This window comes from Coregonus lavaretus (assembly GCF_964263955.1).
Source record: "Coregonus lavaretus genome assembly, chromosome: 18".
Taxonomy (NCBI): Eukaryota; Metazoa; Chordata; class Actinopteri; order Salmoniformes; family Salmonidae; genus Coregonus; species Coregonus lavaretus.
Genome location: NC_140005.1, coordinates 18,751,402 through 18,772,356, shown reverse-complemented (window position 1 = coordinate 18,772,356; position 20,955 = coordinate 18,751,402). Strand labels below are relative to the sequence as shown.

At 45.2% G+C, this 20,955-nt stretch overlaps 1 protein-coding gene across 2 annotated transcripts; it reads left to right on the top strand.

Annotated features, from left to right (window-relative positions):
- Positions 1-446: 446 nt before the first annotated feature.
- pabpc4 (poly(A) binding protein, cytoplasmic 4 (inducible form)) lies at positions 447-20,895 on the top strand. Of its 2 annotated transcripts, XM_084182523.1 has the most exons (15): positions 447-1,069; positions 12,484-12,677; positions 12,773-12,888; positions 14,481-14,620; positions 14,783-14,877; positions 14,999-15,136; positions 15,299-15,394; positions 15,505-15,774; positions 16,036-16,126; positions 16,279-16,404; positions 16,529-16,662; positions 18,117-18,207; positions 18,426-18,556; positions 18,669-18,773; positions 20,511-20,895. In XM_084182523.1, exons 1-14 carry the CDS (start codon positions 874-876, stop codon positions 18,768-18,770), a joined length of 1,920 nt encoding a protein of 639 aa, XP_084038649.1. In that variant the 5' UTR covers positions 447-873; the 3' UTR covers positions 18,771-18,773; positions 20,511-20,895. The 2 variants fall into 2 exon arrangements, 1 of the variants encoding a protein (XP_084038649.1); XR_014614651.1 differs by lacking the exons at positions 16,036-16,126; positions 18,117-18,207; positions 18,426-18,556; positions 18,669-18,773; positions 20,511-20,895 and having other exon boundaries at positions 16,529-16,616.
- Positions 20,896-20,955: the final 60 nt, after the last annotated feature.

Below are 20,955 nucleotides of genomic sequence, written 5' to 3'. Positions count from 1 at the left end.
CAAATAAATCATTGTCCTCAACTAATCAAATGCCCCTTTCCTAAAAAATTACATTTGATTGAATAAAAAAAATCTGTCAACTGCAGCCATTTTTTTCCTTTATAGTTTGTTAACATAAGCATGGCCATCATCCACCTACAAATATTTTTCTCAGCAATTAGACATTGATCGTATGGGGGGCGTCTTACCCAATATTACCCTACACATGTCACAAGGATTTTTGTTGTTGTTGAATAAACCGGTCAATGGAAACAATCTGTGGTCAAACCCAGATGTCGCTGTAGGGATCTGTGTTGGGTAGTTGTAACAGAACACCCGCCGCGCTCTCTTTTACACCGCATGCTCAGCTTTTTTTTCTATCACAAGTTTGACCCTGTCTGTTTCTTCTGCGCACTGCACTGTCTATAAAGTGGCCATGCTTTTCCCACGCAGTCTCTTTCCCCGGCCACAAAACAACTGTGAGTGTAACTCACCGTTCTTTAACAACTTTAAAAAACAAAAAAAATATAAAAAATATAAAATACATAAAATCTTAAAAATAAGTAGCCATCGTAATATTCGAAAATAAAAAATCTTTAAAAAATCGCAAAATATTCTTATTTTTGGGGGTTAATAATAGGCCTCGGGCTTAACCCGAAGTGTAGGACAAATCGATTTTTTAGGAGAATACGCCGAAATTCCGTTTTAGCTGTCACTTTTCTTTTCTCGTCAGCGAGTCGTGGAAAACTTCTCTAGATCAAGTCACATTTTGGTGGCAAGAGCGTTTTCTTAGGCACAAATTACTCACAGATTCGGCCCCGGAAAACAATTCTTAACAACAATTCTCGTGGCTAGCGTGAGGGAAGAATTCATACATTTTGTGCACTCCAAGAAATGAACACAGCGAATGCGGAGAGTTATCCAATGGCTTCTCTATATGTTGGCGACCTGCACCCTGATATCACTGAAGCTATGCTGTATGAGAAATTCAGCCCAGCTGGACCAGTACTGTCTATTCGAGTATGTCGTGATATGATCACCCGACGCTCTCTGGGTTATGCCTATGTGAATTTCTCGCAACCCACGGACGGTAAGAAATAAAGCATGCCTCAAAATCGGTGTCTGTTTACGTTACAGTAAAGCGTTAATTGGATCTTTTGATTTGAGCATGTTGTCAACCGTGTTATTCAGTGCATTTGTCTAAAAGAGTATCCAATGTAAAGCACATCTTGATTTTAATGAGCATCAATTGTGATATGATTTCCTGTTAGAAAGTCCACTATATATATACAAAAGTATGTGGACACCCAATCAAATTAGTGGATTCGGCTATTTCAGCCACATCCGTTGGTGAAAGGTGTATAAAGTCGAGCACACTGACATGCAATCTCCATAGACAAACATTGACAGTAGACTGGCCTTACGGAAGAACTCAGTGACTTTCAACATGGCACCGTCATAGGATGCCACCTTTCCAACAAGTTAGTTTGTCAAAATTCTGCCCTTCTAGAGCTACCCCGGTCAACTGTAAGTGCTGTTATTGTGAAGTGGAAACTTCTAGGAGCAACAATGGCTCAAACGCGAAGTGGAAGGCTACTTAAGCTCACAGAAGGGGACCGCTGAAGTGCGTAAAAATCGTCTGTCCTCAGTTGCAACATTCACTACAGAGTTCCAAACTGCCTCTGGAAGTAACATCAGCACAAGAACTGTTTGTCGGGAGCTTCATGAAATGGCGAGCAGCCGCACACAAGCCTAAGATCCCCATGCGCAATGCCAAGCGTTGGCTGGAGTGGTGTAAAGCTCGCCGCCATTGGACTCTGGAGCAGTGGAAACGCGTTCCCTGGAGTGATGAATCATGCTTCACCATCTGGCAGTCCGACGGACAAATCTGGATTTGGCGGATGCCAGGAGAACGCATAGTGCCAACTGTAAAGTTTGGTGGAGGAGGAATAATGGTCTGGGGCTGTATTTCATGGTACGGGCTAGGCCCCTTAGTTCCAGTGAAGGGAAAGCTTAAAGCTACAGCATACAATGACATTCTAGACCATTCTGTGCTTCCAACTTTGTGACAACAGTTTGGGGAAGACCCTTCCTGTTTCAGCATGACAATGCCCCTGTGCACAAAGCGGAGTCCATACAGAAATGGTTTGTCGAGATTGATGTGGAAGAACTTGACTGGCCTCCACGGAGCCCTGACCTCAACCCCACCGAAAACCTTTGGGATGAATTGGAACGCCGACTGCGAGCCAGGCCTAATCGCCCAACATCAGTGCCCGACCTCACTAATGCTCTTGTGGCTGAATGGAAGCAAGTCCCCGCCGCAATGTCCCAACATCTAGTGGAAAGCCTTCCCAGAAGAGTAGAGGCTGTTATAGTAGCAAAGGGGGGGACCAACTCCATATTAATGCCCATGATTTTGGAATTAGATTTTCAACAAGCAGGTGTCCACATACTTTTGATCATGTAGTGTATCTACATCATTCACACTTATGTTACCTGTATAGAGCTCTGTGGTTACCTCGACAGACTCCACTACATAGTGCAAACATACCAATGCAAATTAAGACGAGGTGTAGGCTAAGCCCCAACTCCGCAAGTAACATAATTGATCTAAAACTACACTGCTCAAAAAAATAAAGGGAACACTAAAATAACACATCCTAGATCTGAATGAATGAAATAATCTTATTAAATACTTTTTTCTTTACATAGTTGAATGTGCTGACAACAAAATCACACAAAAATTATCAATGGAAATCAAATGTATCAACCCATGGAGGTCTGGATTTGGAGTCACCCTCAAAATTAAAGTGGAAAACCACACTACAGGCTGATCCAACTTTGATGTAATGTCCTTAAAACAAGTCAAAATTAGGCTCAGTAGTGTGTGTGGCCTCCACGTGCCTGTATGACCTCCCTACAATGCCTGGGCATGCTCCTGATGAGGTGGCGGATGGTCTCCTGAGGGATCTCCTCCCAGACCTGGACTAAAGCATCCGCCAACTCCTGGACAGTCTGTGGTGCAACGTGGCGTTGGTGGATGGAGCGAGACATGATGTCCCAGATGTGCTCAATTGGATTCAGGTCTGGGGAACGGGCGGGCCAGGCCATAGCATCAATGCCTTCCTCTTGCAGGAACTGCTGACACACTCCAGCCACATGAGGTCTAGCATTGTCTTGCATTAGGAGGAACCCAGGGCCAACCGCACCAGCATATGGTCTCACAAGGGGTCTGAGGATCTCATCTCGGTACCTAATGGCAGTCAGGCTACCTCTGGCGAGCACATGGAGGGCTGTGCGGCCCCCCAAAGAAATGCCACCCCACACCATGACTGACCCACCACCAAACCGGTCAAGCTGGAGGATATTGCAGGCAGCAGAACGTTCTCCACGGCGTCTCCAGACTCTGTCACGTCTGTCACATGTGCTCAGTGTGAACCTGCTTTCATCTGTGAAGAGCACAGGGCGCCAGTGGCGAATTTGCCAATCTTGGTGTTCTCTGGCAAATGCCAAAATGTCCTGCACGGTGTTGGGCTGTAAGCACAACCCCCACCTGTGGACGTCGGGCCCTCATACCACCCTCATGGAGTCTGTTTCTGACCGTTTGAGCAGACACATGCACATTTGTGGCCTGCTGGAGGTCATTTTGCAGGGTTCTGGCAGTGCTCCTCCTGCTCCTCCTTGCACAAAAGCAGAGGTAGCGGTCCTGCTGCTGGGTTGTTGCCCTCCTACGGCCTCCTCCACGTCTCCTGATGTACTGGCCTGTCTCCTGGTAGCGCCTCCATGCTCTGGACACTACACTGACAGACACAGCAAACCTTCTTGCCACAGCTCGCATTGATGTGCCATCCTGGATGAGCTGCACTACCTGAGCCACTTGTGTGGGTTGTAGACTCCGTCTCATGCTACCACTAGAGTGAAAGCACCGCCAGCATTCAAAAGTGACCAAAACATCAACCAGGAAGCATAGGAACTGAGAAGTGGTCTGTGGTCACCACCTGCAAAACCAGTCCTTTATTGGGGGTGTCTTGCTAATTGCCTATAATTTCCACCTGTTGTCTATTCCATTTGCACAACAGCATGTGAAATTTATTGTCAATCAGTGTTGCTTCCTAAGTGGACAGTTTGATTTCACAGAAGTGTGATTGACTTGGAGTTACATTGTGTTGTTTAAGTGTTCCCTTTATTTTTTTGAGCAGTGTATAATGGGAGAGGATAAATGTTTTCCCTCACTTTGGACTCTCAAGTAAACTTGCTCTGAACCATGCATGGCACAATCAGTCTACTAAAGCATACTGTACGGACTCTCAACTACTTTTTGCCTTGCATGGACTAACTCCGTTGAGTGGAGAAGTACACATTTGGAATTGTATCTCTTGACCCATATAGCGATGGTGGCCCACTTCTTCCATCTGACAGCGTTGGAGGATTGATCAGAATCTGCTCCAAGACTCCTGCTTTGCCATGTACAAGACTCCTGCTTTGTACATGTTGTAGCCAGGCTACTGTCTGTGTTCTGATTCTACTTTTGAATAGGTGGAGCTGCAGTTATGCTCCAGAGTTCTGCTCCACACTGCCTAACGCCAGGGTTTCCCAAACTCAGTCCTCGGGACCCCAAGGGTTGCAGATTTTGGTTTTTGCCCTAGCACTACACATCTGATTCAAAGTTTTGAACATTTGCATCAGCAAAAAACAAAATGTGCACGCCTTTGGGTCCCGAGGACCGAGTTTGGGAAACGCTGAAACCCAAAGTGACCCATTTCTGCTCCTATTTAAAGGGCCATCAGGGAACCGTTCTGCAGTGAAATGTATTCCCATTACCACCCCTGCTGCCTTACACACCGAGAGGAAGAAAAGGCTCATCTGAACAATAACTCATGCATTTCTGTGCTTTTTGTGGATCATGTGATGTCATGCATTTGTGTGTCATCTGATCTGAAAAGAATACATCTGAATAGATTGCTTCTGCAAATACATTTCTGCTGAAACCGTTCACCTGGATGTAACACCTTCTTATGGTTGGATTTCTTGAGTAATTGTTGAAGGGTGGTGTAATTCCCAACATCTCCATGTTCTTCTCTACATGTGGATCTGTAATGTTTTTCTCAGGTTCTAGGGGCTTACATTGTCCCAACTTACTCCATACAAGGGGAAACACTTGAGGAATTTCCAACATTTGTATTGGGTTGTCAGTCCAAGCCCCAATCCCCAAAAGTCTGAAATATAACATATAATTTCATGCTTTGATATACCACTTGATTCAACAATCACTCTTCTCATTATCCAATGTATAGTTATTATCTACAGTAGAATATTGTATTTGTTGGGGAGTGTGACCTGGCAGGGTTGAGCTGTAGCATATTGTGTGTTCTACGAAGGTGTCTGTGTCTGCCAACTGTTTATACAGTGTGGGCCTTTTTGGCTGTTGCGTTTTCATTTTGCACCTGCATCACTTACAGTTGAAGTCGGAAGTTTACATCCACCTTAGCAAAATACATTTAAACTCAGTTTTTCACAATTTCTGACCTTTAATCCTAGTAAAAATTCCCTGTCTTTAGGTCAGTTAGGATCACCACTTTATTTTAAGAATGTGAAATGTCAGAATAATAATAGAGAGAGTAATTTATTTATTTAATCACATTCCCAGTGGGTCAACAGTTTACATATACTCAATTAGTATTTGGTAGCATTGCCTTTAAATTGTTTAACTTGGGTCAAACGTTTCGGGTAGCCTTCCACAAGCTTCCCACAATAAGTTGGGTGAATTTTGGCCCATTCCTCCTGACAGAGCTGGTGTAACTGAGTCAGGTTTGTAGGCCTCCTTGCTTGCACATGCTTTTTCAGTTCTGCCCACACATTTTCTATAGGCTTGAGGACAGGGCTTTGTGATGGCCATTCCAATACCTTGACTTTGTTGTCCTTAAGCCATTTTGTCACAACTTTACTTGGGGTCATTGTCCATTTGGAAGACCCATTTGCGACCAAGCTTTAACTTCCTGACTGATGTCTTGAGATGTTGCTTCAATATATCCACATAATTTTCCTTCCTCATGATGCCATCTATTTTGTGAAGTGCCCCAGTCCCTCCTGCAGCAAAGCACCCCCACAGCATGATGCTGCCACCCCTGTGCTTCGTGGTTGGGATGGTGTTCTTCGGCTTGCAAGCACCCCCTTTTTCCTCCAAACATAAAGATGGTCATTATGGCCAAACAGTTCTATTTTTGTTTCATCAGACCAGAGGACATTTCTCCAAAAAGTACGATCTTTGTCCCCATGTGCAGTTGCATACCGTAGTCTGGCTATAAGGCGGTTTTGGAGCAGCGGCTTCTTCCTTGCTGAGCGGCCTTTCAGGTTATGTCGATATAGGACTTGTTTTACTGTGGATGTAGATACTTTTGTACCTGTTTCCTCCAGCATCTTCACAAGGTCCTTTGCTGTTGTTCTGGGATTGATTTGCACTTTTCGCACCAAAGTACGTTCATCTCTAGCAGACAGAACGCGTCTCCTTCCTGAGTGGTATGACGGCTGCGTTGTCCCATGGTGTTTATACTTGTGTACTATTGTTTGTACAGATGAACGTGGTACCTTCAGGCATTTGGAAATTGCTCCCAAGAATGAACCAGACTTGTGGAGGTCTACCATTTTCTTTCTGAGGTCTTGGCTGATTTCTTTTGATTTTCTCCTGATGTCAAGCAAAGAGGTAGGCCTTGAAATACATCCACAGGTACACCTCCAATTGACTTAAATGATGTCAGAAGCTTCTAAAGCCATGACATTTTCTGGAATTTTCCAAGCTGACCCACTGGAATTGTGATACAATTATAAGTGAAATAATCTGTCTGTAAACAATTGTTGGAAAAATTACTAGTTTGTTAACAAGAAATTTGTGGAGTGGTTGAAAAACGAGTTTTAATGACTTCAACCAAAGTGTGTGTAAACTTCCGACTTCAACTGTATCTGACTCAGTCTGTGCCAGAGTTGAGAGAACCCCATGGCAATATTACCTGGAGGTTGATCACAAAACACAACATAACATCATGTCTAGGTCGAGAATATATAGGTTAAGACAACGTCGTCACAAACCTGGGACTAGTGTCCCATTGTTGCAAAGAGTTATGGGAAATGTCTTAAAGGCTCTGCATGGTCAATTTGACGTCTGAAGTGGCCATACAGCATTTACTGCGATGCAGCCTTCGCAGACGTCAGGGCTTTCATACTTCTTGAGCTTAGTGAAGCAGAGCTATTGTGAAGGAAGTTGTCAAGGAAGTGAGTTTGTGTTTATACAGGACCTACCGTCCCCACCTACCATCAACCAATCATGTCAATACGGAGCTATACGGAGCCCTCCGCATTGTTAGAAAAATTTAGAGGGGCACGGTGATGCCTGCATGCCTCCGGGGGCTCCGTTATGGCGTCACACCGTCCATACACAGCCTCCGACCACATTTACGGATCAAGCATAAATTGGCTTTTAACTTTTGTCATCTTCAACCTAGCATCATCTCAGGAAGTAAAAGTGTAGTACAACTACCACAGATTTAGGCCTACGACTACTACCACATACACTGAACAAAAATATAAACGCGATATGTAAAGTGTTGGTTTCATGAGCTGAAATAAAATATCCTAGAAGTTTTCCATACGCACAAAAAGCTTATTTCTGTCAAATTCTGTGCACAAGTTTCTTTATATCCCTGTTAGTGAGCATTTCTCCTTTGCCAAGATAATCCATCCACCTGACAGGTGTGGCATATCAAGAAGTGAATTAAACAGCATGATCATTACACAGGTGTTCCTTGTGCTGGGGACAATAAAAGGCCACTAAAATTTGCAGATTTGTCACACAACACAATGCCACAGACCACTCAAGTTTTAAAGGGAGCCTGCAATTGGCATGCTCACTGCAGGAATGTCCACCAGAGCTGTTGCCAGATAATTGAATGATCATTTCTCTACTATAAGCTGCCTCAATGTCATTTTAGATAATTTGGCAGTACGTCCAGCCGGCCTCAACACGCCAGCCCAGGACCTCCACAACTGGCTTCTTCACCTGCGGGATCGTCTGAGACCATCCACCCGGACAGCTGATGAAACTGTGGGTTTGCACAACCGAAGAATTTCTGCAGAGACTGTCAGAAACCGTCTCAGGGAAGCTCATCTGCGTGTTCGTCGTCCTCGCCAGGGTCTTGACCTGACTGCAGTTCGGCGCCGTAACCTACTTCAGTGGGCAAATGCTCACCTTCGGTTGCCACTGGCACGCTGGAGACGTGTGCTCTTCATGGATTAATCCCGGTTTCAACTGTACCGGGCAGACGGCGTGTATGGAGTCGTGTGGGTGAGCGGTTTGCTGATGTCAATGTTGTGAACAGAGTGCCCTATGGTGGCGGTGGGGTTATGGTATGGGCAGGCATAAGCTACGGACAACGAACACAATTGCATTTTATCAATGGCAATTTGAATGCACAGAGATACCGTGACGAGATCCTGAGGCCCATTGTCGTGCCATTCATTCACTGCCATCGCCTCATGTTTCAGCATGATAACGCACAGCCCCATGTCGTAAGGATCTGTACACAATTGCTGGAAGCTGAAAAATGTCCTAGTTCTTCCAGTTCTGGCCTGCATACTCACCAGACATGTCACCTATTGAGCATGTTTGGGATGCTCTGGATTTATATGTATGACAGCATGTTCCAGTTCCCGGCAATATCCAGGAACTTTGTACATCCATTGAAGAGGAGTGGGACAACATTCCACAGGCCACAATCCACAAGCCTGATCAACTCTATGCGAAGGAGATGTGTCACGCTGCATGAGGCAAATGGTGGTCACACCAGATACTGACTGGTTTTCTGATCCACGCCCCTACCTTTTTTTTTTTACGGTATCTGTGACCAACAGATGCATATCTGTATTCCCAGTTATGTGAAATCCATAGATTAGGGCCTAGTGAATTTATTTCAATTAGTTCAGTTCAGATATTTCCTTATGAACTGTAACTCAGTAAAATCTTTGAAATTGTTGCATTTATATTTTTGTTCAGTGTATTTGAGGAGTGTAGTCTTCATGTGCCTAAAGTAGCTTTGGCTGACCATCTCTACTTTCAGCATGTCACAGCGGCATTTAACAGTTTCAAGACCTGGTGTTGCTCATCTGAACATTCTTGTTGAATGTGTCTCCCATCAATGGCAGGCAGAGAATGCTCAACTCACACTCCACACCAGCACATACCTCTCAGGACCCCTCTCTAAATATAGTCCCTATCTCAGGCAGCCCAAATGTTGCCTGCTTATAATATCTAAAACCATATAAAGTCTCCATTTAAGGATAATGTTTGACAGAATCTATTAGGGTGGCTACCAGCATCACCTAGAATAAACTATCCAGTTTTCAGTTTTATGACTAAATACATTTTATAGTATATCATCACACTGACCTGTGAAGTTCACTTCAAGGTTTTTTTTGTGTGTTACATTCACTTCACCTCTTATTTGATTTCATAATGTGTTTATCTATCTCTGCTATTCATCCATTGAGTAATCCCAGCTCCACATGGTGCCCATTGGGCTCATGTTTTTTCATCAAGTTTGGCCCTGGGAACCTTCCAGAACTAGACAGACACCGAGCAACCATCACACACCATCTCTGAGCTGGTTTGTGTGAAGTACAATTGCACAGAAAACTGCTGATGCCAGCAGACGCAAGGGAGCTCTGTTTTGTTTACTGGACATTTTTAGCTCTAAAGCCCGCAAGGGTGTGTGTTGCTGTGGAGTGACGGGGAACAAAGTGAAGCTCTCTGGTTGGCGCGTGTGCCCAGATGGACATGAGAGGGGACATGTGAGAGCCAGGCGGCAGGAAAATGAGAACGGGTACAACATAAATCACGATAGGCAGATCTAGAAACGTAAATCGAAGTTACAGCACACTGGCGGCATATGTAGTTTGGACAAATAAAAATAATACAGTGGCTGGTATTTATTAGAGAACCTCTAATAGAGAACCTATAAGAGTATGTCAAGTTTTCAAGAGCCATTTGCCCTATTGAATTATATATGTACATGTACTGTATGTATCCCATTGTTTATATTCATTATGAGAGAGTGAATAATCTACAGTGGGGAAAAAAAGTATTTAGTCAGCCACCAATTGTGCAAGTTCTCCCACTTAAAAAGATGAGAGAGGCCTGTAATTTTCATCATAGGTACACGTCAACTATGACAGACAAAATGAGAAAAAAAATCCAGAAAATCACATTGTAGGATTTTTTATGAATTTATTTGCAAATTATGGTGGAAAATAAGTATTTGGTCAATAACAAAAGTTTCTCAATACTTTGTTATATACCCTTTGTTGGCAATGACACAGGTCAAACGTTTTCTGTAAGTCTTCACAAGGTTTTCACACACTGTTGCTGGTATTTTGGCCCATTCCTCCATGCAGATCTCCTCTAGAGCAGTGATGTTTTGGGGCTGTCGCTGGGCAACACAGACTTTCAACTCCCTCCAAAGATTTTCTATGGGGTTGAGATCTGGAGACTGGCTAGGCCACTCCAGGACCTTGAAATGCTTCTTACGAAGCCACTCCTTCGTTGCCCGGGCGGTATGTTTGGGATCATTGTCATGCTGAAAGACCCAGCCACGTTTCATCTTCAATGCCCTTGCTGATGGAAGGAGGTTTTCACTCAAAATCTCACGATACATGGCCCCATTCATTCTTTCCTTTACACGGATCAGTCGTCCTGGTCCCTTTGCAGAAAAACAGCCCCAAAGCATGATGTTTCCACCCCCATGCTTCACAGTAGGTATGGTGTTCTTTGGATGCAACTCAGCATTCTTTGTCCTCCAAACATGACAAGTTGAGTTTTTACCAAAAAGTTATATTTTGGTTTCATCTGACCATATGACATTCTCCCAATCCTCTTCTGGATCATCCAAATGCACTCTAGCAAACTTCACTCCTCTGTAGCTCAATTGGTAGAGCATGGCGCTTGTAACGCCAGGGTAGTGGGTTCGATCCCCGGGACCACCCATATGTAAAAATGTATGCACACATGACTGTAAGTCGCTTTGGATAAAAGCGTCTGCTAAATGGCATATCATATCATATCATCATATCATTCAGACGGGCCTGGACATGTACTGGCTTAAGCAGGGGGACACGTCTGGCACTGCAGGATTTGAGTCCCTGGCGGCGTAGTGTGTTACTGATGGTAGGCTTTGTTACTTTGGTCCCAGCTCTCTGCAGGTCATTCACTAGGTCCCCCCGTGTGGTTCTGGGATTTTTGCTCACCGTTCTTGTGATCATTTTGACCCCGCGGGGTGAGATCTTGCGTGGAGCCCCAGATCGAGGGAGATTATCAGTGGTCTGGTATGTCTTCCATTTCCTAATAATTGCTCCCACAGTTGATTTCTTCAAACCAAGCTGCTTACCTATTGCAGATTCAGTCTTCCCAGCCTGGTGCAGGTCTACAATTTTGTTTCTGGTGTCCTTTGACAGCTCTTTGGTCTTGGCCATAGTGGAGTTTGGAGTGTGACTGTTTGAGGTTGTGGACAGGTGTCTTTTATACTGATAACAAGTTCAAACAGGTGCCATTAATACAGGTAACGAGTGGAGGACAGAGGAGCCTCTTAAAGAAGAAGTTACAGGTCTGTGAGAGCCAGAAATCTTGCTTGTTTGTAGGTGACCAAATACTTATTTTCCACCATAATTTGCAAATAAATTCATTAAAAATCCTACAATGTGATTTTCTGGAATTTCTTTCCTCATTTTGTCTGTCATAGTTGACGTGTACCTATGATGAAAATAACAGGCCTCTCTCATCTTTTTAAGTGGGAGAACTTGCACAATTGGTGGCTGACTAAATACTTTTGTCCCCCACTGTATTATGATTTGTGGCTTGCAAGGGACTTCTGGTCCAATGTGTCTGTGTGAGCGCCATGTGCTCCTGCCTAGCCAACTGGAGCTGCCCCTCCCCTCCCCTAACAGCTGGTCAGTGTGGTGGCAGGCGGGGGTAAGACTCCATAGCCACATGGTGTAGTTAGTAGTTAGGACACTCCAATATTAGCGTGGTTCCTTAATAAAATATGTGCCTTGAACTAGGGCCAGTAGTTTTTTTCTGACCACATGACTTGACCAGGAATAACTTCTAGTCCTATCCATCAAGACACAATGTGGTGGAGTGAATGATTGGGAGGCGTACATATGGTGTTGCATGGTGGGGTGTAGCATGCAGCATGGTGGGGTGTAGCATGCAGCATGGTGGGGTGTAGCATGCAGCATGTTGGGGTGTAGCATGCAGCATGGTGGGGTGTAGCATGCAGCATGGTGGGGTGTAGCATGCAGCATGGTGGGGTGTAGCATGCAGCATGGTGGGGTGTGCATGATTGGAAGTTGGCACTAAATAGCATAAACAACATGGTGTGGTGGACCCAGTGGCTGAGATGTTTTTAGTTTTGTAAGTAAACACCCTGACTCTACCCTCTGACCTCTCCCCCTGCCCTCTAGCTGAGAGAGCCCTGGACACCATGAACTTTGATGTGGTGAAAGGGAAGCCAATCAGAATAATGTGGTCACAGAGAGACCCCTCCCTCAGGAAGTCTGGGGTGGGCAACGTGTTCATCAAGAACCTGGACAAGACCATTGACAACAAGGCCCTCTATGACACCTTCTCTGCCTTTGGGAACATCCTGTCTTGCAAAGTAAGATGGAAGTGTTTCTGACCAGACATCTGTATGACATTATGTGTATACATACTGTGTAATTTTTTTAAACCGCATAAACTTGTCTCAAACAGGTTGTATGTGATGAGAATGGATCCAAGGGATACGCGTTTGTGCACTTTGAGACGCAGGACGCAGCCGACCGCGCCATCGAGAAGATGAACGGCATGCTTCTGAACGACCGCAAGGTGTGAGTGTCTGACCAACTAGGAGAGGGTGGGGAAGTGGCTGGACTTGAGTTATATCACTGTGTCGAACAGGGATGGGCAACTCTAGTCCTCTGGGCCTGATTGGTGACACACTTTTGCCCCAGCTAACACACCTGACTCCAATAATCAACTAATCATGATCTTCAGTTTAGAATGCAATTAGTTTAATCAGCTGTGTTTTGCTAGGGATGGGGAAAATTGTGACACCACTCCGGCCCCTGAGGACTGGAGTTACCAATCCCTGGTGTAGAAAGTTGACAGTTTAGATCAGGGTTCTCCAACCCTGTTCCTGGATATCTACCCTCCTGTAGGTTTTCACTCCAAACCCAGTTGTAACTAACCTGATTCAGCTTATCAACCATCTAATTATTAGAATCAGGTGCGCTAGATTAGGGTTGGAGTGAGAACCTACAGGACTGTAGCTCTCCAGGAACAGGGTTGGAGACCCCTGGTTAAGATCAATCAAGGGCAGCTAGGATGTTGATAAGGATTGTACATGGTTGGAGTCTCAAGTAGTAGCTCATCTGTTTGCCTATACTGTGACAAGGCAGAAGACTATTAAACTGGTTAAGGGGGAAGTTAAACATTTCTGGTGATAATGAAGGTGAATGAGTACACTCCAAAAGGGTTCTTTGGCTGTCCCCAAAGGAGAACCCTTTTTGGTTCCAGGTAGAACCCTTTTTGGTTCCAGGTAGAACCCTTTTTGGTTCCAGGTAGAACCCTTTTTGGTTCCAGGTAGAACCCTTTTTGGTTCCAGGTAGAACCCTTTCGGGTTCCAGGTAGAACCCTCTGTGGAAAGGGTTATAAATGGAACCCAAAAGGGTTCTACCTGGAACCAAAAAGGCCTGTAGATAGATATAAGGAGCCATATAACACCCCATACTCAGTCCCCATACACCCTGGCTTTCTGTGTGGTTTGGTGAACTACACAACTAACAGTGAATGTTTTTTTGCAGTGCTTACTGGGAAATTAACCTTTTAAACCTACACAACAAAAAATGTCCACTCTCTGGTCACCTCACTCCCCGTGTCAGCTGAGCATCCGTCTGTCTGTATGTACGTTTGTCCACCCCGGTTGCCTGTCTGTCGTGTGTAACCACGCTTGTGTGTTTTAGTGATGGAGCGAGTGCAGGAATGCAATACTGGAGCACGGCTTGGGAGAGGTCTGCATAGCAAGGTACAGTCTGAGTAGAGGAAGATGATCTATCAACCTCGTTTGGTCCTCAGCTTTCCTCTTTATGGACCTCTGTCCCTCCATCCCTCAAGTCTTGGACTAGGAAATGTCATTGTTTCTGTGCTGTGTTCTGCTTGATTGTGGTGCCATAAACAGTGCAAGAAGAAGTTTGATCAATGTTGTTCTTGAGAGGTCCTTGACTGACTCACTGTGATGTTGTCTTATACAAAGTGCTTCCTTCTATTTAGTAGTCATGTCTGGACATCCTCAATGTCAGTGCTGTGAACACCAGCTTGAAGCCTGAAAACATGTATCTCAGATGAAAAACACAGTCCCTTTCTCCCTCCTGCTCAGGACTGTTTTACAAGAGTTGTGTCGCTGCTCTCTCGCGGTGTTTAGGTTCGTTGGACGTTTCAAGTCTCGGAAGGAGAGGGAGGCAGAACTTGGGGCCAAAGCAAAGGAGTTCACCAACGTCTACATCAAGAACTTTGGAGACGACATGAATGATGACAAGCTAAAGGAAATGTTTGACCAATACGGTAAGCTGTGACAAACAGACTCATACTGAGTTTTCTCATTAGTGGAGCAGTTTAGTTTTTCACATGTTAGTCTTGTAATCCACCCAAGGAACCTAGACATGCACTTGCATTTCTGAAAACTCATATAGCTGAGTCCCAATTGTTACCTTTTCCTCCCTGCAGGTCAAACTCTCAGTGTGAGGGTTATGACCGACCCCAGTGGTAAATCCAGAGGTTTTGGCTTTGTGAGTTACGAGAAACACGAGGACGCTAACAAGGTAGGTACTATTATACCTTCATAACAACAGTTGTCAATACAAGTCAGTGGGCTTTCATGGTTGGTGGAAAAAGACTAAGAGACAATCACACTCTGGTTGTAACGAATGAATCTCTACTCAGGCATGTGAGGAGATGAATGGCCAAGAGTTCAACGGGAAGACGGTGTTTGTGGGGCGCGCTCAGAAGAAGATGGAACGGCAGGCGGAGCTAAAGAGAAAGTTTGAGATGTTGAAACAGGAGAGGATCAGCCGTTACCAGGTCAATCACTCTCCTCCTCTGGCACCACTATGTCTAATAGAACACTGATAAGAACCAAATGCCATCATTCAACCTGACATCTTGTTTCATAGTACCCACCCATTAGGCAACAAGCCAGGCTGAGTATGTGTGTGGGTCATGACTGTGTATTTATGGTTTCAGGGCGTTAACCTTTACATTAAGAACTTGGACGACACCATTGACGACGAGAAACTGCGAAAGGAGTTTAACCCATTCGGGTCCATCACCAGTGCCAAGGTGAGAGAGTTCAGCAGAGGTCAATATGGTCCAACAACAATGACCCCTTTTTAGTTGTGTATTTGAAGTGTGTTATCCAGATATAACACAGCTGACTTCTCTCGCTGCAGGTGATGCTGGAGGAGGGACGGTCCAAGGGCTTTGGGTTCGTCTGCTTCTCCTCTCCTGAGGAGGCCACCAAGGCTGTGACTGAGATGAACGGGCGCATCGTGGGCTCCAAGCCACTCTACGTGGCCTTGGCTCAGCGCAAAGAAGAGCGCAAGGCCCACCTCACTAACCAGTATATGCAGCGCATCGCTGGCATGAGGGCCATGCCGACCAACGCCATCATCAACCAGTTCCAGCCGGCCAGTGGATACTTCATGCCTGCAGTGCCACAGGTTAGTGTTGGAGGGAGAGAGGGTTAAAATGGGTTTGAGATAAAGTTATGTGTGCTTTACTGGAAATGCCCTTCACAACAGCCATGTCAGGGTTCTGACAGTTGATAGGATAGACTGCTGTGCAAATGCCAGTAAGATGATTGGCACTGTAACAAGTGAGTCAGTTGTTGTTTACATAGAGTAAGATTGAGAACTTTAATGTTGTGCAACATTATTGCACACATGGTTACTTGTCTGTCATTGTGTGTGCGCGTGCGTCAGGCCCAGAACAGGACCACCTACTATGCACCCAATCAGCTGGCCCAGATGAGGCCCAACCCCCGCTGGCAGCAGCAGGGTGGCAGAGGCCAAGGTGAGGGTTAGAGATGACATTATACACAATGACTGAATCTATCATGGGTTATATATCCAGGCTATGTTTATTCAAGTACTACATGTCCATACTGTATTATGGGGACTTTAACTGCTGTCCAATAATAACCCTGCCTCCACCCTCCTTCCTAGGTGGGTTCCAGGGGATGCCCAACTCCCTGCGCCAGCCTGGTCCACGTGCCAACCTGAGACACCTGACTCCCAATGCCAGCGCCCAGGGCCCCCGAGGCATGGGGCCTTCTGGAGCTCAGAGAATTGGTAAGACTGGATTGCCTCAGTATATCTGATATTAACTGATTACAATTGATATGGTGGAAATAATACCTCATCAAACTTCATATACTTGGCGCATACATCCTTTATGTTTAATCTCTACCATTAGGAAGTGCTGGCCAGTCCATGGGTCCTCGTCCCTCCATGGGAGTCCCTGCCCCTCGGGCCATGACACCCTACAAGTACGCCACCAGCGTACGCAACACTAACCCCCAGGTGGTGCACCCCATCACCTTACAGCAGGTAAAACTCACTAACCTGGCAGCAGGTGGCTTAGCGTTTAGAGCGTAGGGCCAGTAACCGAAAGGTTGCTTGTTCGAATACCCGAGCTGACAAGGTGAAAAGTCTGTGTCCTTGAGCAAGGCAATTAACCCTAATTTGCTCCAGAGGTGGCGTACTACTATGGCTGACCCTGTAAAAATATATTTTATATTTGAGATTCTTCAAATAGCAACCCTTTGCCTTGATGACAGCTTTGCACACTCTTGGCATTCTCTCAACCACATTCACCTGGAATGCTTTCCAACAGTCTTGAAGGAGTTCCCACATATGCTGAGCACTTGTTGGCTGCTTTTCCTTCACTCTGCTGTCCGACTCATCCCAAACCATCTCAATTGGGTTGAGGTCAGGGGATTGTGGAGGCCAGGTCATCTGATGCAGCACTCATCACTCTCCTTCTTGTAAAATAGCCCTTACACAGCCTGGAGGTGTGTTGGGTCATTGTCCTGTTGAAAAACAAATGATAGTCCCACTAAGCCCAAACCAGATGTGATGGCGTATCGTTGCTGTGGTAGCCATGCTGGTTAAGTGTGCCTTGAATTCTAAATAAATCACAGACAGTGTCACCAGCAAAGCACCCCCACACCATAACACCTCCTCCTCCATGCTTTATGGTGGAAAATACACATACAGAGATCATCCGTTCACCCACACCGCGTCTCACAAGACACGGCGGTTGGAACCAAAAATCTCCAATTTGGACTCCAGACCAAAGGACAAATTTCCACCGGTCTAATGTCCATTGCTTGGGTTTCTTGGCCCAAGCAGGTCTCTTCTTCTTATTGGTGTCCTTTAGTAGTGGTTTCTTTCCAGCAATTTGACCATGAAGGCCTGATTCACACAGTCCCCTCTGAACAGTTGATGTTGAGATGTGTCTGTGACTTGAACTCTGTGAAGCATTTATTTGGGCTGCAATTTCTGAGGCTGGTAACTCTAATGAACTTATTCTCTGCAGCAGAGGTAACTCTGGATCTTCCATTCCTGTGGTGGTCCTCATGAGAGCCAATTTCATCATAGCACTTGATGGTTTTTGCGACTGTATACCCCCCTACCTTGTCGCAACACAACTGATTGGCTCAATGCATTAAGAAGGAAAGAAATTCCCCAAATTAACAAGGCACAACTGTTAATTGAAATGCATTCTAGGTGACTACTTCATGAAGCTGGTTGAGAGAATGCCAATCTCAAATATAAAATATATGTTGATTTGTTGAACACTTTTTTTGGTTACTACATGATTCCATATGTGTTATTTTATAGTTTTGATGTCTTCACTATTATTCTACAATGTAGAAAATAGTAAAAAATAAAGAAAAACCCTGGAATTAGTAGGTGTGTCCAAACTTTTGACTGGTACTGTATATATATTCATCACTGCCCTGTTTTAAACTCTTCGTTGCCTGTCTTTCTCCTCTCAGGCTCAACCAGCTGTACATGTGCAAGGTCAGGAGCCTCTCACAGCCTCCATGCTGGCCGCTGCACCCCCTCAGGAGCAGAAGCAGATGCTGGGTGAGTGCTGGAACAGATTGGTGGTGTGTCATATTGGTTCTTGGAAGTTCAATGACAAATTCTAGAGTATAGACCTTTTGGAGGGGTTCTGAACATCAATGCAATAAGGTTAGGGTTATACAGTATCATTTTACCTGTGAGAAGCATTCTTAACCTTCCATCGCTCTCTCTCTCTCTCTCTCTCTCTCTTTCTCTCTATCACTCACTCACTCACTCAGGGGAACGCTTGTTCCCCCTGATCCAGCCCATGCACCCCAGCTTGGCAGGGAAGATCACTGGGATGCTGCTTGAGATCGACAACTCTGAGCTGCTGCACATGCTGGAGTCCAACGAATCCCTGCGCTCCAAGGTACCAGCAACAGGATAATATCAGAATAAGATCATAAAAAGGGATCTAGAGTCATATAGTTTTGTCCAAGGCTCTGACTCTGTCTCCTATTTCACTGTTTGTGTTTGTGAAGGTGGAGGAGGCTGTTGCCGTGCTCCAGGCCCACCAGGCAAAGAAGGATGCCACACAGAAAGTGGGAGTCATCACTACCACCGCTGCTGCCGCTACCTCCTGATGTGTAAAGACCGCTTACTAAATGTTTCAAAATAATTTATACTACACTGCTCAAAAAAATTAAGGGAACACTTAAACAACACAATGTAACTCCAAGTCAATCACACTTCTGTGAAATCAAACTGTCCACTTAGGAAGCAACACTGATTGACAATAAATGTCACATGCTGTTGTGCAAATGGAATAGACAACAGGTGGAAATTATAGGCAATTAGCAAGACACCCCCAATAAAGGACTGGTTTTGCATGTGGTGACCACAGACCACTTCTCAGTTCCTATGCTTCCTGGCTGATGTTTTGGTCACTTTTGAATGCTGGCGGTGCTTTCACTCTAGTGGTAGCATAAGACGGACTCTACAACCCACACAAGTGGCTCAGGTAGTGCAGCTCATCCAGGATGGCACATCAATGCGAGCTGTGGCAAGAAGGTTTGCTGTGTCTGTCAGCGTAGTGTCCAGAGCATGGAGGCGCTACCAGGAGACAGGCCAGTACATCAGGAGACGTGGAGGAGGCCGTAGGAGGGCAACAACCCAGCAGCAGGACCGCTACCTCTGCTTTTGTGCAAGGAGGAGCAGGAGGAGCACTGCCAGAGCCCTGCAAAATGACCTCCAGCAGGCCACAAATGTGCATGTGTCTGCTCAAACGGTCAGAAACAGACTCATGAGGGTGGTATGAGGGCCCGACGTCCACAGGTGGAGGTTGTGCTTACAGCCCAACACCGTGCAGGACGTTTGGCATTTGCCAGAGAACACCAAGATTGGCAAATTCGCCACTGGCGCCCTGTGCTCTTCACAGATGAAAGCAGGTTCACACTGAGCACATGTGACAGACGTGACAGAGTCTGGAGACGCCGTGGAGAACGTTCTGCTGCCTGCAACATCCTCCAGCATGACCGGTTTTATTTTTTTATTTAACCTTTATTTAACCAGGTAAGCCAGTTGAGAACAAGTTCTCATTTACAACTGCGACCTGGTTTGGCGGTGGGTCAGTCATGGTGTGGGGTGGCATTTCTTTGGGGGGCCGCACAGCCCTCCATGTGCTCGCCAGAGGTAGCCTGACTGCCATTAGGTACCGAGATGAGATCCTCAGACCCCTTGTGAGACCATATGCTGGTGCGGTTGGCCCTGGGTTCCTCCTAATGCAATACAATGCTAGACCTCATGTGGCTGGAGTGTGTCAGCAGTTCCTGCAAGAGGAAGGCATTGATGCTATGGACCGCCCGTTCCCCAGACCTGAATCCAATTGAGCACATCTGGGACATCATGTCTCGCTCCATCCACCAACGCCACGTTGCACCACAGACTGTCCAGGAGTTGGCGGATGCTTTAGTCCAGGTCTGGGAGGAGATCCCTCAGGAGACCATCCGCCACCTCATCAGGAGCATGCCCAGGCGTTGTAGGGAGGTCATACAGGCACGTGGAGGCCACACACACTACTGAGCCTAATTTTGACATGTTTTAAGGACATTACATCAAAGTTGGATCAGCCTGTAGTGTGGTTTTCCACTTTAATTTTGAGGGTGACTCCAAATCCAGACCTCCATGGGTTGATAAATTTGATTTCCATTAATAATTTTTGTGTGATTTTGTTGTCAGCACATTCAACTATGTAAAGAAAAAAGTATTGAATAAGATTATTTCATTCATTCAGATCTAGGATGTGTTATTTTAGTGTTCCCTTTATTTTTTTGAACAGTGTATAATAATAATATTTCTCATCCAATGCTTGTTTTTCTTTCTAGGACGCAGACAACTGAGAAAAGACGGGGAGAGATTACTACATTGGCTTCAAATGCCTGGGTCATCTCTACAAAATCCTATGCAAAAATAAAAACGTACTTGAGTATTGAAAAAAATATTATAGTACTTCATTTTTCTAGTTGTGTAATAATTTTTAACTTTACCAAAAACAAAAATTAAGGGAATTCTCCGAACTAAATAAGTCCCTTTATTTTGTAGACAGGAAATACCCTTTTTCTATAAGGAAAATGAGCTTTGCTCTTAGTTCTTTGTTTGAAAGTTTTGTGTTTGATGATTTGAACAATTTGGATTCCTCCATCCCATCATGTTATCATGGGTGGTGTGGTATATGGTATTCTCAATAAAGCGATTCATATATCAAGTTTACCACATTGTTTGTTTTTCCTTTCCACTATAGTTTGCGTACTACCATAGCCCCCTAGTGTT